At 42.8% G+C, this 19,846-nt stretch overlaps 1 protein-coding gene across 1 annotated transcript in view; it reads right to left on the bottom strand.

The window, feature by feature from the left end:
* mkxa (mohawk homeobox a) overlaps positions 1-18,319 on the bottom strand; it is a 28,664-nt gene extending 10,345 nt beyond the window's left edge. The window contains exons 1-5 of the mRNA XM_053412624.1: positions 18,134-18,319; positions 16,593-16,877; positions 14,297-14,456; positions 10,936-11,089; positions 6,431-6,862 (exon numbers count right to left, since the gene is read on the bottom strand). Coding sequence (XP_053268599.1) covers positions 6,431-6,862; positions 10,936-11,089; positions 14,297-14,456; positions 16,593-16,768 — 922 coding nt within the window. The 5' untranslated portion in view covers positions 16,769-16,877; positions 18,134-18,319. The remainder of the gene's footprint in view (positions 1-6,430; positions 6,863-10,935; positions 11,090-14,296; positions 14,457-16,592; positions 16,878-18,133) is intronic.
* Between the last annotated feature and the right edge of the window lie 1,527 nt (positions 18,320-19,846).

Below are 19,846 nucleotides of genomic sequence, written 5' to 3'. Positions count from 1 at the left end.
AGTGGACTGGAGCCAATATCCCATCTTCCGGTGACAGAGATTCACCATCAGGTTTTTTTTTCTCTCAATTCTCTTTCACTGCCTCTGTATCTTCTATCCACCTTTCCATTGGCATGGAGCTGCATCCCAGTTTAATGCCAGGATTATACCTCACCTCTGCCAACTCCCAGTCATTCCCACCATCAGACCAGACACACCATGAAGGACACCTCACAGGTTTTCATATCCTGTTCATCTCTGAAAACTCACCATTGTGCGGTGAGTGTGAAAAATGACTTATGTTATAAAGTTAGTTATATTATCTATTGTGTCATTCACATACAAGCACCCAGCCCACATGGGATTATATGACACCAGCTATTGTTGCAGCTATAAAAAGTAAATTTAACAAATCTCCTTTCCCAAGCTCCCCAAATAGTTTATTTCCTTTTATATAATCATCCATCCAGAAAGAAAAAAGGAAAACAATGACCTCTTTCTTTTTCTTAATGGTGGAGTACAAGAGCATAACTCTGAACATAGAGGTCAGTGACTCTTGTTTAAATTCTGCGTCACAGACGCTTCAGTTGGATTTCAAGAACACATTTTTTCATATGACTGTACAACGATAGTCCTTCTATTTGTATAAATGAGGAATTAAGCTCCTACTCTGACACATACAGTAAAGTACGCCACCACAATCCTCAATCCAAGTCCTCTAAACTGACATTAAAGGGTCAATCCACACAAAGTACCCCACAACTTTTCACCCTGGTGGTTTTTAGACAAGGGATGTGACTGCGAATTCAATTTCAGAATGAAAAAAATGACACATTGGTTTCTGTTTCTTCCATTTGATACATTTTAAATTGTGATTGTACCTATGGCCCACAGGTGAACGTTTTGCAATAGTTATGCAGGCTATTTGCAGTATTAGAAACTGTGTCTCTTTGGAAATGCTAAAAAAAGTGCATCAAATGCATCAACAAAACATGACAACGCTTATTTTGGTTCCTTTCTGATGACGGATTAGAATAAAATATCCCAAGGACAATAAGAAGAGTCAGCCACAGAAGATCTGCAGGCAACAGACTGGACATATCATACTCCAACATTAAATCAGACCATGGTCACTTACAGAGAATGCAAATCATTGCCTGATTTCTTAAATAAAAAGACATTAGTTTGTGTGGCTGCCCTCAGACTCTGCTGATACCAGTAATATAAGTATCACCAGATCAACTAGGACTGAAAGATTCCAGATATTGTACATAAATATGGACAACACCTATCCTTTTCCTCTTCCTCCCACTATCCGGCACTAATCATTGGACAATGATTCTACAGACACGTCTTACTTTTTAATCTTTTAAGGGAACTTTTTTCAATAGTCTATAATAAAAACATTATCATCATCTCCACTGCACTGGCAGGTGTTTCAGTGAGAGGTATGTTAAACTATCCTCATGTCCAGACAACACAAGGAAGAGATGCAAGAATAGCTCAGTTTTTTGTTTTGGGGAATGCTGTCTTTCTTCTCATGACAGGCCACTGCTTAAAAAAAAAGCTCCACTCTCCATCTTGATGGAACAAGTTCCTCCCTCTCCTCTTCTCATCCCTTCCACACTGAGTCCTAAAGCCCAACCTGAATCCAGTGACTCTTGGCAAAGACTGCTGTCTTGGAACAACATCCCCAACATCCTCGCCTCTCTCTCTCCTTCTCTCTCTCACTCTTGCTCTCTCCTTTCCTATGAAACTGTGGAAAGAGCAAGTTGAAGCCAGTTTATCCACATCTTTGGATTCCAGATGAGGAGTCCTGAGCCATCACTGTCCGGGAGTGGCTCATTGTCTCCGAGCGGCCGCGTGTTGAGCATTGTCTGTCTGTTGCTCTGTGGCCCACATTGAATTACACCACCGCTCACCAGCAAACACTGACGACTCTTAAATCCGCCACAACAGCCACAGACGCTCAACAACGCTGCTGTATAAATCATCACAGTTGGGCTTCTCAGAGGAAACAAGAGAGACAATAACAGTGGAGGAAACCATGTTAATTATATCCCGTTAGTCAAAATATTAAAACAGCCAAGATGAAAATCTCTTTATCACGAACGACCATCACATCTTTCTGACTTTTATACCTCAAGAAAAGAAATCCAAACATTCTTGAACTTTTCCACATTAGGACGACATTTCTTCCATTCACCTGGACGAGTCCTGTGCCACTAAACTCTCCAGGATTCAATAACTGTCTGGCACTCACGCTGTGGCCTAATATGAAAGGCCCCTGGGATCTCAGCTGCTGCCGAACTGTTTTCATTGATCAGATTAATGTGTGTTTATACACACATTTAATTAGTGACACTATAGATGATCTAGTAGGGCTATGAAAAAGGGTAGACTTAGAAGGAGAGTAGCAGGGAAATGGAGAGTAAAAATAATAAAGATGCTTGCCGAACTATTTGTTTTCTTCATGCCAGTAGTTGATTGAAATATCGATATCCAAGAAAATGACAAAGAAATTTGAGCAAAAATCATAAGTGCTTTTAGGATGAACAGAACAACTTTGGTGATGCCCTGACACCTGACATTTGTGGTTGTGACATTTGGATGGACTGCCATGAAAGTGTGTGCTTGTCTGAATAAAAAGAAACCATCATGGGATCAAAGAAGTTCCAACACTACGACAAGCAAGGACCTCGAGACGCTCCCTTCTGCTTGATCCATACTTTGAGTTTTTGGGTCTAATTAACAAATACGAGCATCCTAACACTTTAAACTGAGGGGGAAAATAGCCCCCTCGACACATATGTTTCATGGCTATAGCCGCTAAGAAGATCTTTTTTTCATTATCTTAATTTAATACATGCACTTTGGAAAGATGCACATTAAAATCGAATTATTGGAAACTCACTGGAGGCCACTGCCTTGCTTTAAGCTATATGTACTTTTCTATATCAATAGAGACATTTGCAAGTGCTCCACATTCACCATCAGGCTACTGTACTCGGCTGAAATCAGAGACCATAAAGGAGAGAACCTGAGAAACTGTACCACTGTCAGCCTCGTGTAAAATGTCCGACCGAGATCGCTGGGTCCCCGTCCGCAGAAACGTTGGGAGTTATTTGGCGTATAATGATCCATATGATATCGGACGGGGGCGAAATCTGGTACTGAGCAAGAAGAAAAACATTCAGCCAGATTCCTGCCATTTAATATCCCATTAAAGGGTAATTTGGCATGAAACCCCTGGCATGTGTGATGGAATTCTACTGCTCCTTGTGTTCAATGAAATTCCCCGAAGGCTTTTGCCTGTAGGTGTATGTGCATGTGGGTGTTTATACTGGATGTGTGCGCCTGTGCTTGTATGAGGCCTGTGAATTGAACACGAGGTTGTGTGTGTGAGTGTGTGTGTGTGTGTGTGTGCGTGTGTGTGTGTGTGTCCTTTCAAGCCAGCTGAAGTTTAGTTTTCCACTGGGGTAAATCTACACTCTCCATCTCCTGCCACGTCTGACTGCCCTCTGTAGTCACAGATAACACTGTGGGCTCAGGCCGTGGCCACAACAGCCAACTGGCCCGCTAATGGACTTTTGGCCAATGGCATGATGGTTGCCAGGCACGCCACTTCTGCTTGGACCAATCACAATTGTTTTACAGGCCTGGAATTCAGCAAAAGAATGTGCCAAGAGACATCGTTGGAGCTCTTTCTTTCAAGTTCAAATTATTTTCCTCCTTGCTGCCTGAACGACATTTTGTCACTGTCAAAAAGAAACCAGGGGAACATTCAGAGAGCTTAAGTCTTATTTTTCTTCTGTCTGTTTTCCCCCCGTTTACCTGCTGTAAGTACAGATTTATGTGAAATCTGCAGCTCAGGGAAGGATTTTTCTCCTATTATGAAAACACAATAAAACAATTTGTAAAGAGAAATGTGTTCACTACAAAAATATCTGGAATGTGCAAACCACAGGAGGAAGAAAAAAAAGACGGCAGAGGAAATGATGCAAACCCGAGCTTAAAATGATTTCTCTGTCTCCCACTTTCAATTGCTCTGTCTGCGTCGGCGAGATCAGATGTGGAACTAAAATTTCACTCTCTCGACTTCTCTTTGTTCCATGTCTTCAGCTGGGCGATCGGACCACGAGGGCCCCAGCAGGTGTTCGATCCCATGAGTCAACACTGCTTCAGATAATTTTCCATGTGCGGACTCAAAAAGCTTCTCTTGCATGTAACAGAGTAACACTTCTGTGAATGTGCCAGAGCACGAGAAATCCAAGAGGGAGACGCCAGGGCCAAGAAATTATATTAACCATAGAGATAAAATAGTGATTCTCTATTAAAAACAGCAGGCCGGCCAGGTGAATTAATCCTCTTTCTGGGATTTCTCTTATTAAAATCTGGTAGAGAGGGCGTTATATGTCTCACTTGGTTTATCCATCTTTTTCTTCCTTCTCCATCTGTGAGTCCCAGCAGGTGCTTCGCTGTGAAAAAGCCTGATGTTCGTTCAGGTCACAGGGTTTTGAGTTTTTTTGATCAGGAGGACTGTAGCAGTCGCATTCACTGATTTTATACAAAGTCTGCTCTGACACACACACACACACAGCCACAGAGACACACACACCCCACCCTGCATCACGCTCCGATAATCTAAAACACATTTGTCAATAAGAGGAGCTTTGAATGAAGCACAATAAAAGCTGCTCTTCCCTACACAAAGCCCACATCCTCCATCCCTCCATCACCTACACCTTCAGATCCGCCCCCTCTGGGCCCCGACCTCACTCAGCAGAGAACGAAAACATCACTGTCGGTCGGCTATGAAGTCTGTCTGAACAAAGGGGCAGTGTTCTCACAATGAAGAAGACAGATCTGACCGTGATTGTTCACGGCTCAGCTGAGCTGTGAACCGACACGTTGTTAAAGCCTGAGTTTTGTGATTGGCAAGAGCCTGACACCGGATTCACAGCAGAACATGAGCGTCAATGAGAAGCACTTTTTGCACTTCAATTAAGTTAAACTAAGTTTCCCTGCTGCCTTGAATACATGAGTTAGCCAAACTCAACATTAGTTATTGGCTCAAAGTAAAACCAAAGGAAGGTTTTATGTATTATAAAAAAAAAGTCTGCAATATGAAGTCAGCAGCAAGAATTCTGCAAATTTTTGTTTATTTAGAAAATTAAATAAAATTTAAATAACTAACCCTAACCCTAACCAAACAAATTGTCCTAGTCAAAAAACGTATATTTATATATCCTGAAATTGTATGAAATTTCAAACAGAAAATATACATTTTAATTTGAAACTCTAACAAAAGTTAATAACATTATGTTAATGATAAATTATATGTGGATTGTGTTTAATTCCTGTAGGGTGTTTTACAGTGATTATAGATTGTAGATGGATATACATTTAGCAATGAATGCTTGATTTATATTTAGTTTCTTTACTTCTCTATTCACATTTGTTTTTTTAATTCAATTTGAAAAGTGTGTGTTAAAATTGGCTAAACTAAAGACCTGCCTAGCAAAGATTTCCTATAAACACGTGGAGGGAACACAGTGTGCAAGGTTTAAAGGATTATTGCCTTTTAGCCACTAATTTCTCCACATTTGTTTTGTGTTACCTTCATGAAAACAATATGAAAACGGCCAGAAAGAAAAGAATAAACCCTCAGGCTTCACCTCCCTCTGGATGGAAAACTAGGATACCCTCAGCTCTGTTGAACATCTGCGATAATATTATCTGCAATAATAATCTAATGTAAATGGGAATTTTTAATGTTATAATGCATTTGGAGGAAACACTCATCAATCATTTTAATCAAAAAAAATGTGGACAGTTCTGCGGAACTTCACGTTGTTTTTAAAAGCCGAGGTGAAATGTAAAAATCTTCCCGTATCACATGCTGCTGACACACAAACACAGCTTGAGTTCGTGTAGGATCAAAGACATGCCAAACAGTAGTCTGAGGGTGAGCATGTTCCATATGGCTCTGTTGTGTCTGGCCTGTTAGAGCCTGGTCAGGAGAGCTGGATGGGAGGAATTCCTTCTATGCAGGGCTGGAGTGAGGAGGGGGAGAAAGGGCCACTGTGCAAAATTGTGTGTGTGTGTGCTTAAAGTGGCAATACATGAGAGTGTGTGTGTGTGTGTTTGACACATGAAGGAGCACTATTTTTAAGGCTCAGGGTCCTTTTTAACTGCATCTTTAGTCAGGAGTCACAAGAATCACCTTGGGCTGCACAAGGCCTGTATTGAATAAAAGTATGGAGGTGTGATAATGGAGCCGCAGTGTGATACAGAGAGAGGGCAGGCGTTTGGAAATAATGGAGCAGCTGCAGGAATTAAAACAAAATGTGCAGATGGAGGGGGACAGAAAAAGAACAAAAGTGAAGGATGTCGTGTGTGAGAGGGAGACTCTTGAAGGGGAAAGAATGTGAGAAATGTGGCTCCTTACCAGTCCGATAAACAAAGTTGGCCTCGGCCTCGGAGGAGGACGGCGAGAGCAGCTCGTCGTCGTACTCGTTGGAGCTGAAGGAGCCGGAGTGGTTCCTCTTGCGAGCGTCCATGACGGCGTTGGCCACCATGACGTGGCGCAGGGAGTCGTTCAGGTAGCGGTGCAACAGGCTGCTCTTGTACTTGGGTGGAGACACGTAGTCCTCGGCCAGTGAGGCGGCTTCGGCGGCTGAGCGCAGCCCTGCGCCCATGCCCATACCCATGCCCATGCCCATGCCCATACTCATGCCCATGCCCATACTCATGCCCATGCCCATGGCCATGCCCATGCCCATGCCCACCATGGAGGAGCCCTCCTTCTTGATGACACTCTGGTACATGGGCTTGGTGAGCTCCTCTGGGCCGCTCTGTGTCCTCTGAGGGTTGTCACCATCTACAATAACAGAGGGAAAATCAGACAAAAAGGATTTAGATAAAAAAATATGTACTACCCTCTCCTAAATGCAAAGGGCATATTTTCCAGTATTTTTGCTCATACTGATATTTTTTCCTGTTTCTATTACTGATGCCTTAATGTATTTTTTATGCCGCCTGCACCTGAAAAGCATTTATACTACATATAGGAGTAATTTTTTTTCTGCATAAAAAAAACAAAAAAAACTGCACACTTCATCTATCCTCATTCTTATCATTATTATTAGTTGTTGTATAAGGTTTTAGTTTTTGATTAAATGTTTCTTTTTTGGTGATTATTAGGAGCTCTGTTAGTTTTGATGCAGTTCAGGATTCACAGCTAAACACGTTCGATGCGGCTGTTTATTCCTTCCTTGTCAAATTTAAATAAAAAGCTTAGTTTTTCATTATTTGTCAATTTCTTCACACTTTTGATTCATCTCCTCTTGCAGAGTTAATGCCACCACAACAATTGTCAGTGATATCTGCAAAGGCCTTCACGAGATTTGACATAAGTGTATGATTTTTCTTGTTTATAATGTTTTTAATTGTTTCATTAATAGCTCCCCCCACACATAAACACAGTACTAACAACAAACTTTCTATTTCATATAGACAGATAGATGGATACTTTTATTAATCCCGTGGGAAATTTAGATATCATGATTTATGTAACATTCTCTATTCAAATATAAAAATATCAACTCAAAAAATGATGCCTATCATATCATTGCTCCCAGCAATCACACATTTTCTTTAACAAACGCTTCACTGATTTAAATTGTGTAACTTCTGTGCATTGCATGTTCCCCCCCACTGAGTCAGAGTGAGGGGACGTCAAACTAATCTTGAATCTAAGTGCAGGAGCAGGGGGATTTCAACCCGGCGCCCCTGCCCCTCGTGTTGGCATGGTCTCAAGAGCAGAGAGCCTATAGCCGAGACTTCCCCCCCGTCAGAAGCACGTTGCCCCGCTGTTCCCCTGCAGAAATAAATAATTTCCAGGGCGATCTGCAGCTGAAGAGATTGAATTAGAGCACGGGTCCCTTCCCGATGAAAAGAGACGGAGAGGGGGGGAGATAGATAAAACACTGCACTGAAAAACCAGATATCCTCTGGCAACAGTGAAATCAGGGAGAAGTTCACCGTAGATACTGTCCCTGCCAAGACTGTAATTTAGTAATTTGGGCAGGTTGGACATTCGATTCAGTGCGGGCCAAATGAAAATTATAGCTCCCACATATCAGAAACACATGGAGGTATCGTACTTGCCCTCCTTCCCCTGCGCTGACTGAGGTAGAACTCGGTGAACGCTCAGCAGTCTCCTCTGAGACCGCATGAGCCATAATGGAATTGTCATTATAATCCCGTGACAGGGTCCTTAGCAATCAATGTCTGCCATCTTTAAAAGAAAAAGGTCTCTTTTCACACCTCCATGACAGCACGTTCTCTACACATCCATTGCAGAGAATAACAGTTCCTCTCTTGGACTTGCTACTGTACAAAACAAGCCAGACCATTTCAGGACTGTAAGAGGAATGTATAGCGGGTCAGTGGGGTTAGGTCTGGCCCCCGAAAATAGCCTCTGGAACAAAAGCATAGGCATAAAAAACATAATGTAGGGCCTCTCAGTTCACGGGTCAGAAGTAGGAGCAAGCTGTGGAGAGCTTCGTAACCATAACGTGACAGGGAGAAGAGTCAGGGAGATATACCGAGCCTCCGGTGGTACGGTGGCCTGTGGCGCACACAATGCAAACACCATGCACACATTCCTCTGTCGGCCGCACGCCCAGCCTCCACTCCTCAAAAATCTAATTAGAGATCACCGACACCACAGCGCTCCCCCTTTCTGCAAATTCTTTAAGCTGTGTGAGCATGTATGTTTCATTTATTCTTTCATTTTTTTTTGTTTATGTTTCCTGAACCATGTTTTCTACGCTGTCAGTGAGTTGAGGACGCCACCCGCTCCCTTGGAAATCAGCATGTGTCTGCCGTAAATACAAGGTTGACAGCGAGCCGCTCGTTTCCAATTGCAGGCTGGGAGACAAGGGTTGGCTCAGCGGGGTGTCTTAATGACAGCGTGTTGCAGCCCGCTGGCCTCGGCGTCTCTTGGCCCGGTCACACGCTCGCCATTTATACACACCCAGAACATGACTCTGCATAGCATCAGCCCACTTTAGCCCGGGCGCACAGGAAGATGGTCTGGCCTTAGGCCTCGTTTCATGTCATAATGCTAGATTTGAATTTCAGGGGGCACAGCAAGTATGATGTAAAGAGTCTTCCCTGGTCATTCTGTACAAAGAGCACCAGGTTCACAACAGAGTGGGGCCAATTTATAATGGACGTCTGAGGCATTATGATGTCTTATCTTTGAAATGATCATCCATCACTTTGATGGACGGAGCAGTTACGCAAATGGAAACGTTTTCCGCTTTACTTTAATACGCTGTATATGCCAATCAAGCAAATTCAATGATTTTCAAATTTGACATTCTAGAATATTACTTTAGATTTAGCATTCGTATAGTGCAGGTATTTATAGAAGTGAATTGAAGAGTAACCCCAAACTTGCTTGGTCATCATTACATGGAGCCATAACCAAGGAGATAAAGTGTCACGGACAAAAGTCTGATGACTAACACAGCTGTGAGGGAAAATATATAATGATTTTAACATTATTTTCAGTTATATAGATTAAGTAAAGATGGAAAACATACCCCGGCCATAAGGAAAAAATAAACTGATGTAAATGTATGCAGGAATTGGTATCACTTAAAGTGTAACTGTAACTGAAATATTAAAGACCTGATGAAACGGATTTCAGGTCCTGTTTGATTCTGCACATTATGTCCCATAAAAACACAGGAAATTGTCTTGGATACTTTTTAACATTTTCTGTTGCCCTGAATCTGCATCACACCTCAGAGCCAGTGCCCCAGTGGACAGTTAGTCATAGAAAGAGAAGGGAGAACAGCCAGCTCTACAACTGTGGATTAATCTGACACCATAGGTCCAGGTATGCAGTCACAGGAAAGTTACAAATTACAGAGAGCATCATCATTGGATGGAGAATGGTGTTAGTTTAGTATTAAACTGTAGAAAAGACGGCAGCATTGAGAAATGCTGAAAAAGAGAGAGAGAAAGAGGAATAAAGAGTGCTCTGTAATGTTATCTCCATCAATTAAGTTTTCATAAAGTTACAGCTCCTGTGTCGAGGGACAGATCACATTTGATTTTATGACTTTGAATCTCTTGTGTCCTAAACCATTGGATCCTACAACTCTCATTCTGCAGCTGTAGAGCATCTTTCATTATACCCTTCTGATAGAAGGGCTGTTTTCTCAGACTTGACAAAGCTCCTCGAGAGACACGGAGGATATTATACAAGTGTTTTTAACAACTGAGTAGAAGTCCATATGAGTAAATTGCCACCTCAGTAATATTCTGCAGCAGGCAGCAGGGCATGTTCAAGACTTGAGAACAATCAATAACATTTCTTCCTCCGCCAGTTGCAGAACTTTAAAACTTGCCCAGCCTTGTGAAACATATTAATTCCTGTTTAACTAGATGTTAGTTGGCACCACCGTGCTAGCCCCAGTCCAACAACTATATTATATGATATTTAAAAAACTATATAAGGGAACATGATATTTAAAATGGGGAAAGTGAGATCAGGATTAGTAAAAGACTATTTTCAGTTTGACTTCATGTGGCATTTCGTCGGCAGGAGGTCACGGTGCACCCTGGAGTCCCCTTTGAGATTAATGTTCCGTGATCATTCCTATGCATCACAGACTATTGCTCATCCATCACACAGTGTAATCATACAGTGTTACCTCTGTCAGTTGGTGCAACTCCCTGTGAAATGTTTGATTAAATAACCTATAAACCTCCTGTTACACTGTGAACCTGGGGTCCTCAGACCTCGGGGGCAGTTTCCTACACTTCGGCAGTCAAGCTGTGATATCGGTGAATTCTCCACTTTTGCAACACACACCTTGTGTAACTTGGAGCGTAAGAGTGAAACCGATGCTGTATTGTTGTAAGAGGACGTACCTTCCGAGCAGCTGTCGTCACTGCTGACGCTGAGCCGCTCTGCGTTGCCCTGAACGTATTTGTTGTAGAGTTTGATCCTGAGCGCCCAGCTGAGGTCTGGCTGCCTCACCGTGTTCTTCAGCCGCCTCCTGGCATTCGCAAACCAGTTGGACACCTGAGAGAGAGAGAGACGGGGAGCGAGGAGAGGATAAAAGTGGGAGCAAACGGCAAATAGGAGCATTATTGTTTTGAGTCCAAACACTTCCACATCCGTATCAAAACAAAGACTATACTTTATGAAAATGTCTGCTCTCGGCCCGCCATCGGTCTGATTCAGAGGAGCCGAGAGGGGCTGAGGCTGAGGAGAGGATCAGAGTCAGGTTGCGGTGCAGCTCTCTGAAACTGAGCTTTGAGAAACATCCCAGACGCTCCGGAGAGACGCATCTTTTCTGTATCAACACCATTCAGAAACATTTAACACGCTCCAAGTACCGGACAGACAGTGAACGCAACGTTTCATTAACCAATGTTCCGACCGAGATGTACGTCCCCCCCCCCCCCCCATGCTTATTCTGGACTCGCACAGCCTCCCTGAAATAATACAGATTTTTTCCAACACTGTCTTCAAGATGCAATAAAAAAGACACTCGAGCTGGCACTCGTCCTTTCACTGGGAAGGGAGACCATTAGATGTTATACTAGAATAACTTTTCATGCTCAATAGATTTCAAGCAGCTTATGAAGGGGCTGGGACAGGGGCCTTATGCTAGAGTACTTATTTTTCTGATCCTCTCATTCAGTATCGTGTTTCTCGTTAGCTGGGACCATCCCACATCCCTTTGTCTCGAGCCCTGCAGCGCTGTGGCACTCCACAGGGGAAGGCGGCATCCAGGACATGTGGCCTGGGCTGAGGGGAGGCGAGGCGGGGTGAGACGAGGCGAGGCACGGGCCTGCTCGCTAATGAGGACTGGAGGAAAGATGGCTGTCATTGGGGGTGAGAGAAAACAGAGAGGAGGGGAGGAGGAGGAGGAGGAGGATGCCACACTTGCTCAGATGACACCGGCAGAAAGAACAGGGGGGGGAGGGGGGAGCGCAGCAGCCAAACCAGCTCTTTCACCCACGGCCTGTCTGCACTGTGTGAACCGTGGAGGAGACGGCATGCAGGCACGGCGAGGGATTTCAGCGGTGGTGGAGAGATGGCACCGGATTATGAAGAAACAGTTCACAACATTTACATGGAAAAAAGGAGCTGTTACGCTCCGACATGACAGATTTAGTTGCTTCGGACACCTGGTGCCAGGTGGGAGCACACTGGGAAAACTGCACAGGGAGGGATGCGCTCTGCAATACTGGCAGCGGCTTCATTTGGACCAAATGGTGGAAGAAGTGGGTCGTTCTTAGCCTCCATGAACGGATGGGGAGGGAAAAAGAGCTGCCACCTTAGGGCTGCAGCTGACAGCTATTTTAATCTTCGATAAATTAAGGAGAGACAAGAGTGAAAAACATCTGTCACATGTCCCCAGATATCAAGGTGACATCTTAACGTTTGCTTGTTGTGGCCAAACAGAAGTCGTAAAAACCAAATATAATCAAATTCTTATGTCCTCCACGAAGAAAAAACTGAGAAAAGCTGCATATTTTTACAGCTGAGGAAGTAGAAAGTAGAAACAGATATCAGATATGTTTACTTAATAAATAACGAAATGATTAATTGATTGCAACAATTATTGGCAATTGATTTTCTCTTGATCAGCTCAGCGCCAAAAATTAAAGAAGACGACGACAAAAAATAACTTGAGTACAGAATCCACAGATCCCCCTGAGGACCTCTTTCCTGGTGGAAAATGTGATGGAAATAATTTACCTTCGTGTCACCTCTCTCGCTCAGATTCACAAAATCTTCCACTGACCTTTGACACCACCGCTGCTGCTATTTGGGTGTCAGCTTAAATGAATGCGTGTTTGGGATTGTTCGTGTGTGTGTGTGCGAGTGTGTGTGTGTGTGTGTTCACAGCACGGCATCCCACTGTCCAACACAAAGCATTCCTCTGCACTCTGCTCGCGCTCACCAAAACAAACAGCTCCATCAGGCCCCCAAAATGAGAACCAGATTAAGCGACGTGGCCGGCGGCCCGAAAAAGCTGCTGCAGACGCTCTGAGGCCGTATCAGTGACCTTGTCAACCAGATGATACTGTACACACACAGCTGGATGCACCAGACACAATATACACTCGTATTCACCACTGGGTTTTCCCTCTAACTGGTCTGTTTGTCAGCTCTACCACGTTGCTCTGGTATTATCAGTAGAGGGTGCAATAGAACTTAAGGCATAAAGAAAATCCTGTATTCATAACTGCAGTGTATCCAGTGTGGATCAGTCGTGTGGGTGAGGGGCTTTTGGCGGGTCTGATGAGAAATAAAATGGATCATGTAACTAATTAAAGAACGAGAATTAAGGAAATGCATATGTAAAGCTATTTTTCAAGATTTCAAATAAAAATCTTGGAAAATTATGAATTATTTTATAAACAATTAAAAGAAATAAGAACCTGAGCAGGGAGGCTAGTTTGTTTGAGCGGTTTTAAATCATAATCACTGACTTAGACAACTCCAACTTTCATTTAGGACGACATCAGCTTTTACCAATAACTGTGAAATTACAAATGAATGAAGATAACAGAACTGTAGCATTAGGAAGAATATATAAATAAATATCAACGGTACAACAGAACTACAATACACTATAGTGCAGGTTATTTTTAATATATATGGGTTTGGACCTTCATTGGATCTGAGGACAAATCTGAGGGGTCATTTTCAGAATAGTTTTGACCTAACGACCTGCACAATGTATTCAATTTGAATGAGATGAGAGAAGAAAACGACTTTCTGGTTATAATGCAATATGAAAAAGAGTTGAAAAGTCTAAATTACTTTCTTAATGGGTCATAATTCTACAAAGGTCACAGCCAAAGACACAGAACACGACTACAATTTGAATTCATGACTACAAGCTTCACACCGCTGTGGAATAAGAAGGAACCAGCGTAACTGCCAACTGGAGCGTTTCGAAGAAAAGTAGAATTAACAATTCACCGCTGCATGAGAGCTGTAAAATAAACAGTTCAAGATGTAAAAACACTTTGGGCCCATACGCTCCTAATTGCAAATGCGAGTTCAAATCCAGCCTTTCAGACCTAATTAGACAGACACTAAACCAAAGGGATCAAATCTCACTTTTCCCCCCTCACCGATCACACTCATGAATGGTCCATAAAGTCCCTCTCACTTTTTTCACTTATGCAGCATTACATTTTTGTGATTACTATCATTATTATGAGCTGACTGGCAGCATGACAGAGTGGACAACAATAGACTCACCTGGACCAGGGTCATTTGTGAGCCGAGGGCCAGCAGGATTTTCTCCGTCTTGGTGGGGTAGGGGTTGTCTCGGTGCTTGTAGAGCCACTGCTTGAGCGGCCGCGCCATGTCCTGCAGGGCCTGGCGCTTGTGTCGGACTTTGCCGCCACCGGGCCGACCCCTGTGGAAAATAAATTAGCTTAATATTGAGCCAGATAGAATATACAGTATAAGGCTGAATAATTTCTTCTTTTTTAGTTATTATATTGAGTAGTATTGATTTCTCTTTTTAAACTAACAATCAGACACGTCAGCCTAAAACACGTGCAGGATGTGGTTGTTCTTTTTGTCCAAGATAAACATTTTGACAAGTTCACTTTATGCATTTTACACTTCATGACAGAATTTAAATTTAATTTCTACCTTTTCAAATTGAAATTAAAATCTGGCCTTAAACTCATCAACCAGAACCAGTGTTGTTTATCGAAGTGAACCAAACAATATAACACAGCTGCAATGTAGTCTGAGTTGGCCAGTCATGACACATAAAGTGAACACTCTCTATCCAGTGTGCAATTTTCTCACCCAAAGCACTGCAAATTAAGCAAGGACACATTGGAGGAGGGGAGAGAGAGAGAGAGACTGAAGCAGACAGAGAGAGAGAGAGAGAAGCAGACGGCTGCTCGCAGTTTTCTTTTCATTGCGTGTCCCACAAACCACCAACACGTTGCAATGAAGCAAACAAAAACATTTTTTTGCCAGATTAACATTTTACACGTGGGCGAAGTGGATCAAGAACAATGTAGCTGGGTCACGATCGCAGCCAAGCCATCACACAGGGGAGTGACACAAAGAACACAAATTATTCTTCTGCCTCTTCCTTTACAGAAAAGAGCTGTGACACATGTCCAGAGGATGCACATAAAAAAACATCACATCAGGAATCTACCGTGGGTTGGAGATAGAGCCAATAGGCTTTAAGGTTCAGCTGTTAGAAGAATACTGTAGTGGGATTGCAAAAAAAACCACCACAAACTATTCCCGAAATTCATTACTGAGTCCCTAAAGGAACATTTAAAGTGTATCTAAAGCCGTCATTCGTCTTTCCCGAGCTTTGAGGGTTTCTCACCTGTAGCTCCAGGTTTTATGAACCTGTAGATGTCAGTGTGGTGCTGTGCTCAGCTTCTTCTTGTATCTCCCCAGAAAAAAGAAAGCTCAACTGACTGCAGATGTCACATATTTTAGTCTAACCTCAAGTCTGCCTGAGGTCCATGTTCTACAAATATTTTCCTTGTAATCTAGATCGGTATGAACATCCTAAAGAACATTTTACTAGGTGTTCTGAACTTCTCGTGCACATAAACACCCACCCACACTAGCGAACACTTATTTTTTTTAAATAATTTAATGTTCCTCATTAGTCCTGATGTTTCCCCTGAGGTGACACGTCACACTTTATGATTACAGGTTCATAGGCTTCTGGAGGGCACTGCTTCCCCTCAGTTGTCTCACCTTGGCCACTGCACATTCAAACAAACATGTGATATCAGGACATGACCTTCACTTACACCTGCTCCCTGTCACTGAAAAACGAAAAATAAAATAAAAGATACAGTTAAGATGTGGTCGACTAGACCACACAGCGAGTTGAAGGACGAATTTCTTTATTAGACACAGATGGAGACCTCTATGAGACACGCTACCGAACAAGGTTGACCTACTTATTAATCTTAAGATTAGGTGTCCACATCAACACCCAAATGAAGACGAAGGGTATAATTTCCTGATCTCTTATTGCACTAGAGCCAAGTGGAAAAAGTCAGACTGGAACATCAGATTAGTGTTGAAGTCTTAAGGTAAAGCATGAGTAGTTTTCCACATGTAAATGTCATCCAATGTGGTTATTTTATCTGTGCGTAATCGTTGGATTTCTGGGGTAAACGGTTACTTTTTACGCAGCCACAGAAACGACTTGATCTGTTTGAAATTTAAAGAATTGTTACAAAACCCAATGGGACTTGTGCTCATATAAATATCAGCATTACATCTTTACAGTAATATGACCCATGACGCCCGGCGTGAGCTTGATATTTCTGAATCTGTCTTATCACGCGCACAGCGTGGAGATACGATCACAGAGCTCTAGCGAAGCCAGCTCTTTTGTTCACACAACTTTGTGCTGAGCGGAACAACCGTGAAATAGAGGGATTCCTCGCGGGCTTCCGGCACTCCAGTTAATCCTCATGTTAATACAAGCCACACACATGCCGGGCAGCAGCAGCGTTAAACACAGCAGCGCAGGGGCGCGCACACATACCCGCTCCGCCTGTGTCTGATGGCCTGGTTGTCTCTGATGCTCTGGTTGCTGGACAGGAGGTCTGGATGTTGCCCGTCGATGACTTCTAGATAATTTCTGCTGCTCATCTCCACCTCCTTCGCCTTCTCCTCGAACAGGACCTGGCTGCTCAGCTTGTTAAACACAATGGTGTTCATCTTGGGCCAGATAGTCCACCCGATTTCTCTGGTGCGCAAAAATGTTTGAAAAAGGAAGAAAAAAAAATAGAGATCTCCTGGGTTTTATCACAGTGGCCCCGCGTCTCTCCTGTGGAACAAGGGATGATATTTTACAAAACGTGTAAGTGGTCGTGAACTAAATGAGTAACTTGGGTGCAAGATGCTAAACGGGAAATAAAACTTTGATATCAGGGACAAACTAAACTGAACAGAATTTATATTAGTCCCTGACAAAACACCCGTTAAGCATTAATTCTTATTAGATACCGTCACACCGATGTGTGTAGGGTACTTGTCACTCTACCTGCTGCTACAATAATACTACACTGCATTAAACTGTCTGCAGACCAGCTCCAGTTAAAGCGGACCACGCGTAACTGCGCTGCTGTGATGTGTCAGTAAAAGGTGGCTCTTTGTGCAACATTTGCATCTACGATTCCACCTCCAAAAAAAGAGTCGCGTTTAAACGGTTCTACTTGTTTCGTCAAATAGACATTTTTTGGAAACCAACGCAGATTAAAGCCCAGAAGAATCGGCGCAGGTCCATTAAATCCATTATGTGTAATTTGGGGTAAATACGTTTAACTTCGGTCGTGCGCAAAGATTCCGCGCTGCAGCAGAAGCTCATTCACAAGTTAGGAGGAAAATCAGGTTTGAGGCTGAATAAAATCTAAGTGACATAATTCCAATGAGTTCTGTTTAAAACACATTGACTTCATTCCCTGCCCGGAGGAGAATTTACTCCAAACTACAGGACAGTGTCGGTGGTTTGGACAGCAAACACTTGACTTGGATACAAAAATAAAACTTGTGTTAAATTCAGGAGTGAATATCCCTGCGTCTCCTCCTCTCCATCGCGGTCGCGCATCGCTATAAATCCTCAATGGTTTATTTTTGTTGGTGCGCTCCGTTTTTTGAAATGCACAACGAACAAACCTGCAGGAGCAGAAACTTGCTCCTTTTGTTTTTGCCTTTTTTTAATTTATCTGTAAATGTAAAATATTTAATCTTTGCAAACGGTGTGGCACCGTGATGGGGTGCCACTGGGCAGCAGCCTGATGCCAATATATGTGGAGCACCATGATGTCCAATGAAACAATAAAAACCTCCTATTAGAATCTATGTCTGTTATATTTTATATGCATCTATATGAAAGTCATACAGACTAGTGTCTGGATAGAGCGCAGTGTAAACTCAGTCCATTCAAAGTCTGGTAAACTGACTATAGATCAGATTATCATCCACTACATCTACGCTGCAATAAATAACCTGAAAATAAAAATAAGAATGTATCGGTCCTTTGCTGATCAATACTCGGTGTGTGTGAGAGTGTGTGTCAGGTACCTGTCCCGGGCCCCTCCTGCGTCTCTCTGCTGTGTGTAACAATAATCCTGTTCCCAGTCGCCCATTCCCCGCTCACATGTTCCTGTCCTGAGATCCGGAGCTCAAACCACACGGACCGCCGTCTCCTCCTCCGCTTTATCCAGCGGCCTGCGCCTCTCCGCCCGGGACTCTGAATATCCCACCCTGCTCATGTTTCCTCGCACACAGGCCGAGCCTGCGAACATATTGTTGATGGTTTACGCCGGTTCTGGGGCCGAGGCCAGCACAGGGGCGGAGAGGGAGGGAGGGAGGGAGGGAGGACAGCACGCTGCACAAAGTGGGCTGTCTGAGATCACTGAAGCCAGGCTGCTTTGAATATGTTGCTTTTCTTAAAGGTTCTGTGTGCAAGATTTAGGCAAAAGGGATCTTTTGGCAGAAATTGAATATAAAATAATCATAGTTTTGTTTTCACTAGTGTGTTTCATCTAAATTCTATAAATTGTTGTTTTCTTTCCCCTTGAATTGGCCCTTTATATTTAAATACTATTTAAATAGCAGGTCCTTTCTATGGAGGCTGCCATATTTTTTTACAGTAGCCCAGACTGGAGAAACTAAACTGACGGCTACCACAAGTTCTCTCTCAGGTTTGAACGGAGATGGTGAGGTGAGGGTTATTCAGCTGCAACATGCAACTTTACCACTAGATGTCACTAAACTCTACACACTGAACCTTTAAAACAAGTTCATCATTCAGCCTCCTGACACAAATTTTATTCTATTTGCCTAATAAGTCTTGTTACCACTTTTTAATAACACACCCTTTATAAAGGCTTTATCACTTTAATGAGGATGGAACTAATGGGTTATTAATAGTTAACAAAGTATTAACTAATGTTAACTAAATCAGTTACAAACCATTGCATAAAGCACGATATATGGATTAGATAAGCAGGTCAATACCACGCTTGTATTTTAATACTGAATATGACACCAACCAGCATCCAGTTAGTCTAGCTTAGAATGAAACAGCTGGTATCAAAACCCACTTGATGAGTTGTATGAACTTTGTTGTTTATACATGAGTATGATCAGAGGACGTTTAGGCCAAAAACATGGTGAACACGATGTCGTTTCGACTTCAATTGAAATATCGGGGCTTACAAACATTTGGATTACACCACATGAGAGGTTTTTTTTGAAGAAGAAGAAGAAGTGGTATTGGATTTAAATTAAATCAAATTCAAAACCCCTACTAGTGTACAGGGACCCACACAGTGAGACCAAATATTGATCTTAAATGGTCCTATGGTCTTATCATATTAGTTTTTGACACCGTAAATTCCTTTGCATTCCTCACCTGAACAAACCGTCCATCCTCTGTCGTGTGGAACATCATCTTCAGGTTGCCTGAAGCGGACATCAGTATCAAACTCAGACCCACTGCTTTTGCTGCAACACCGATTATTTCATCAGAATCAAACCCGACATAATCCGGCTCGTTCTAGTGACATCGAGAAAAAGGATCGTACTATTTAGCCATGCCACTGTTCATTACTCCTGAGGTACCCTGTCATTGACTTCATTTATAAAAGCTGTCACAGTATGAGCTCATGAGTCATAGGTCCTGTGGTGCTCAGCTGGGGTTTATTCAAGGTAGTGATTCGAGGGACGTGACTAAGCAGCAAGAGCCATAGGCACGGTTAGGTCTGTGTAATTATTGTTTATTTGTACTTA

This window comes from Pleuronectes platessa, chromosome 20 (genome assembly GCF_947347685.1).
Source record: "Pleuronectes platessa chromosome 20, fPlePla1.1, whole genome shotgun sequence".
Lineage (NCBI taxonomy): Eukaryota > Metazoa > Chordata > Actinopteri > Pleuronectiformes > Pleuronectidae > Pleuronectes > Pleuronectes platessa.
This window is presented reverse-complemented; position numbering and strand designations above follow the sequence as displayed.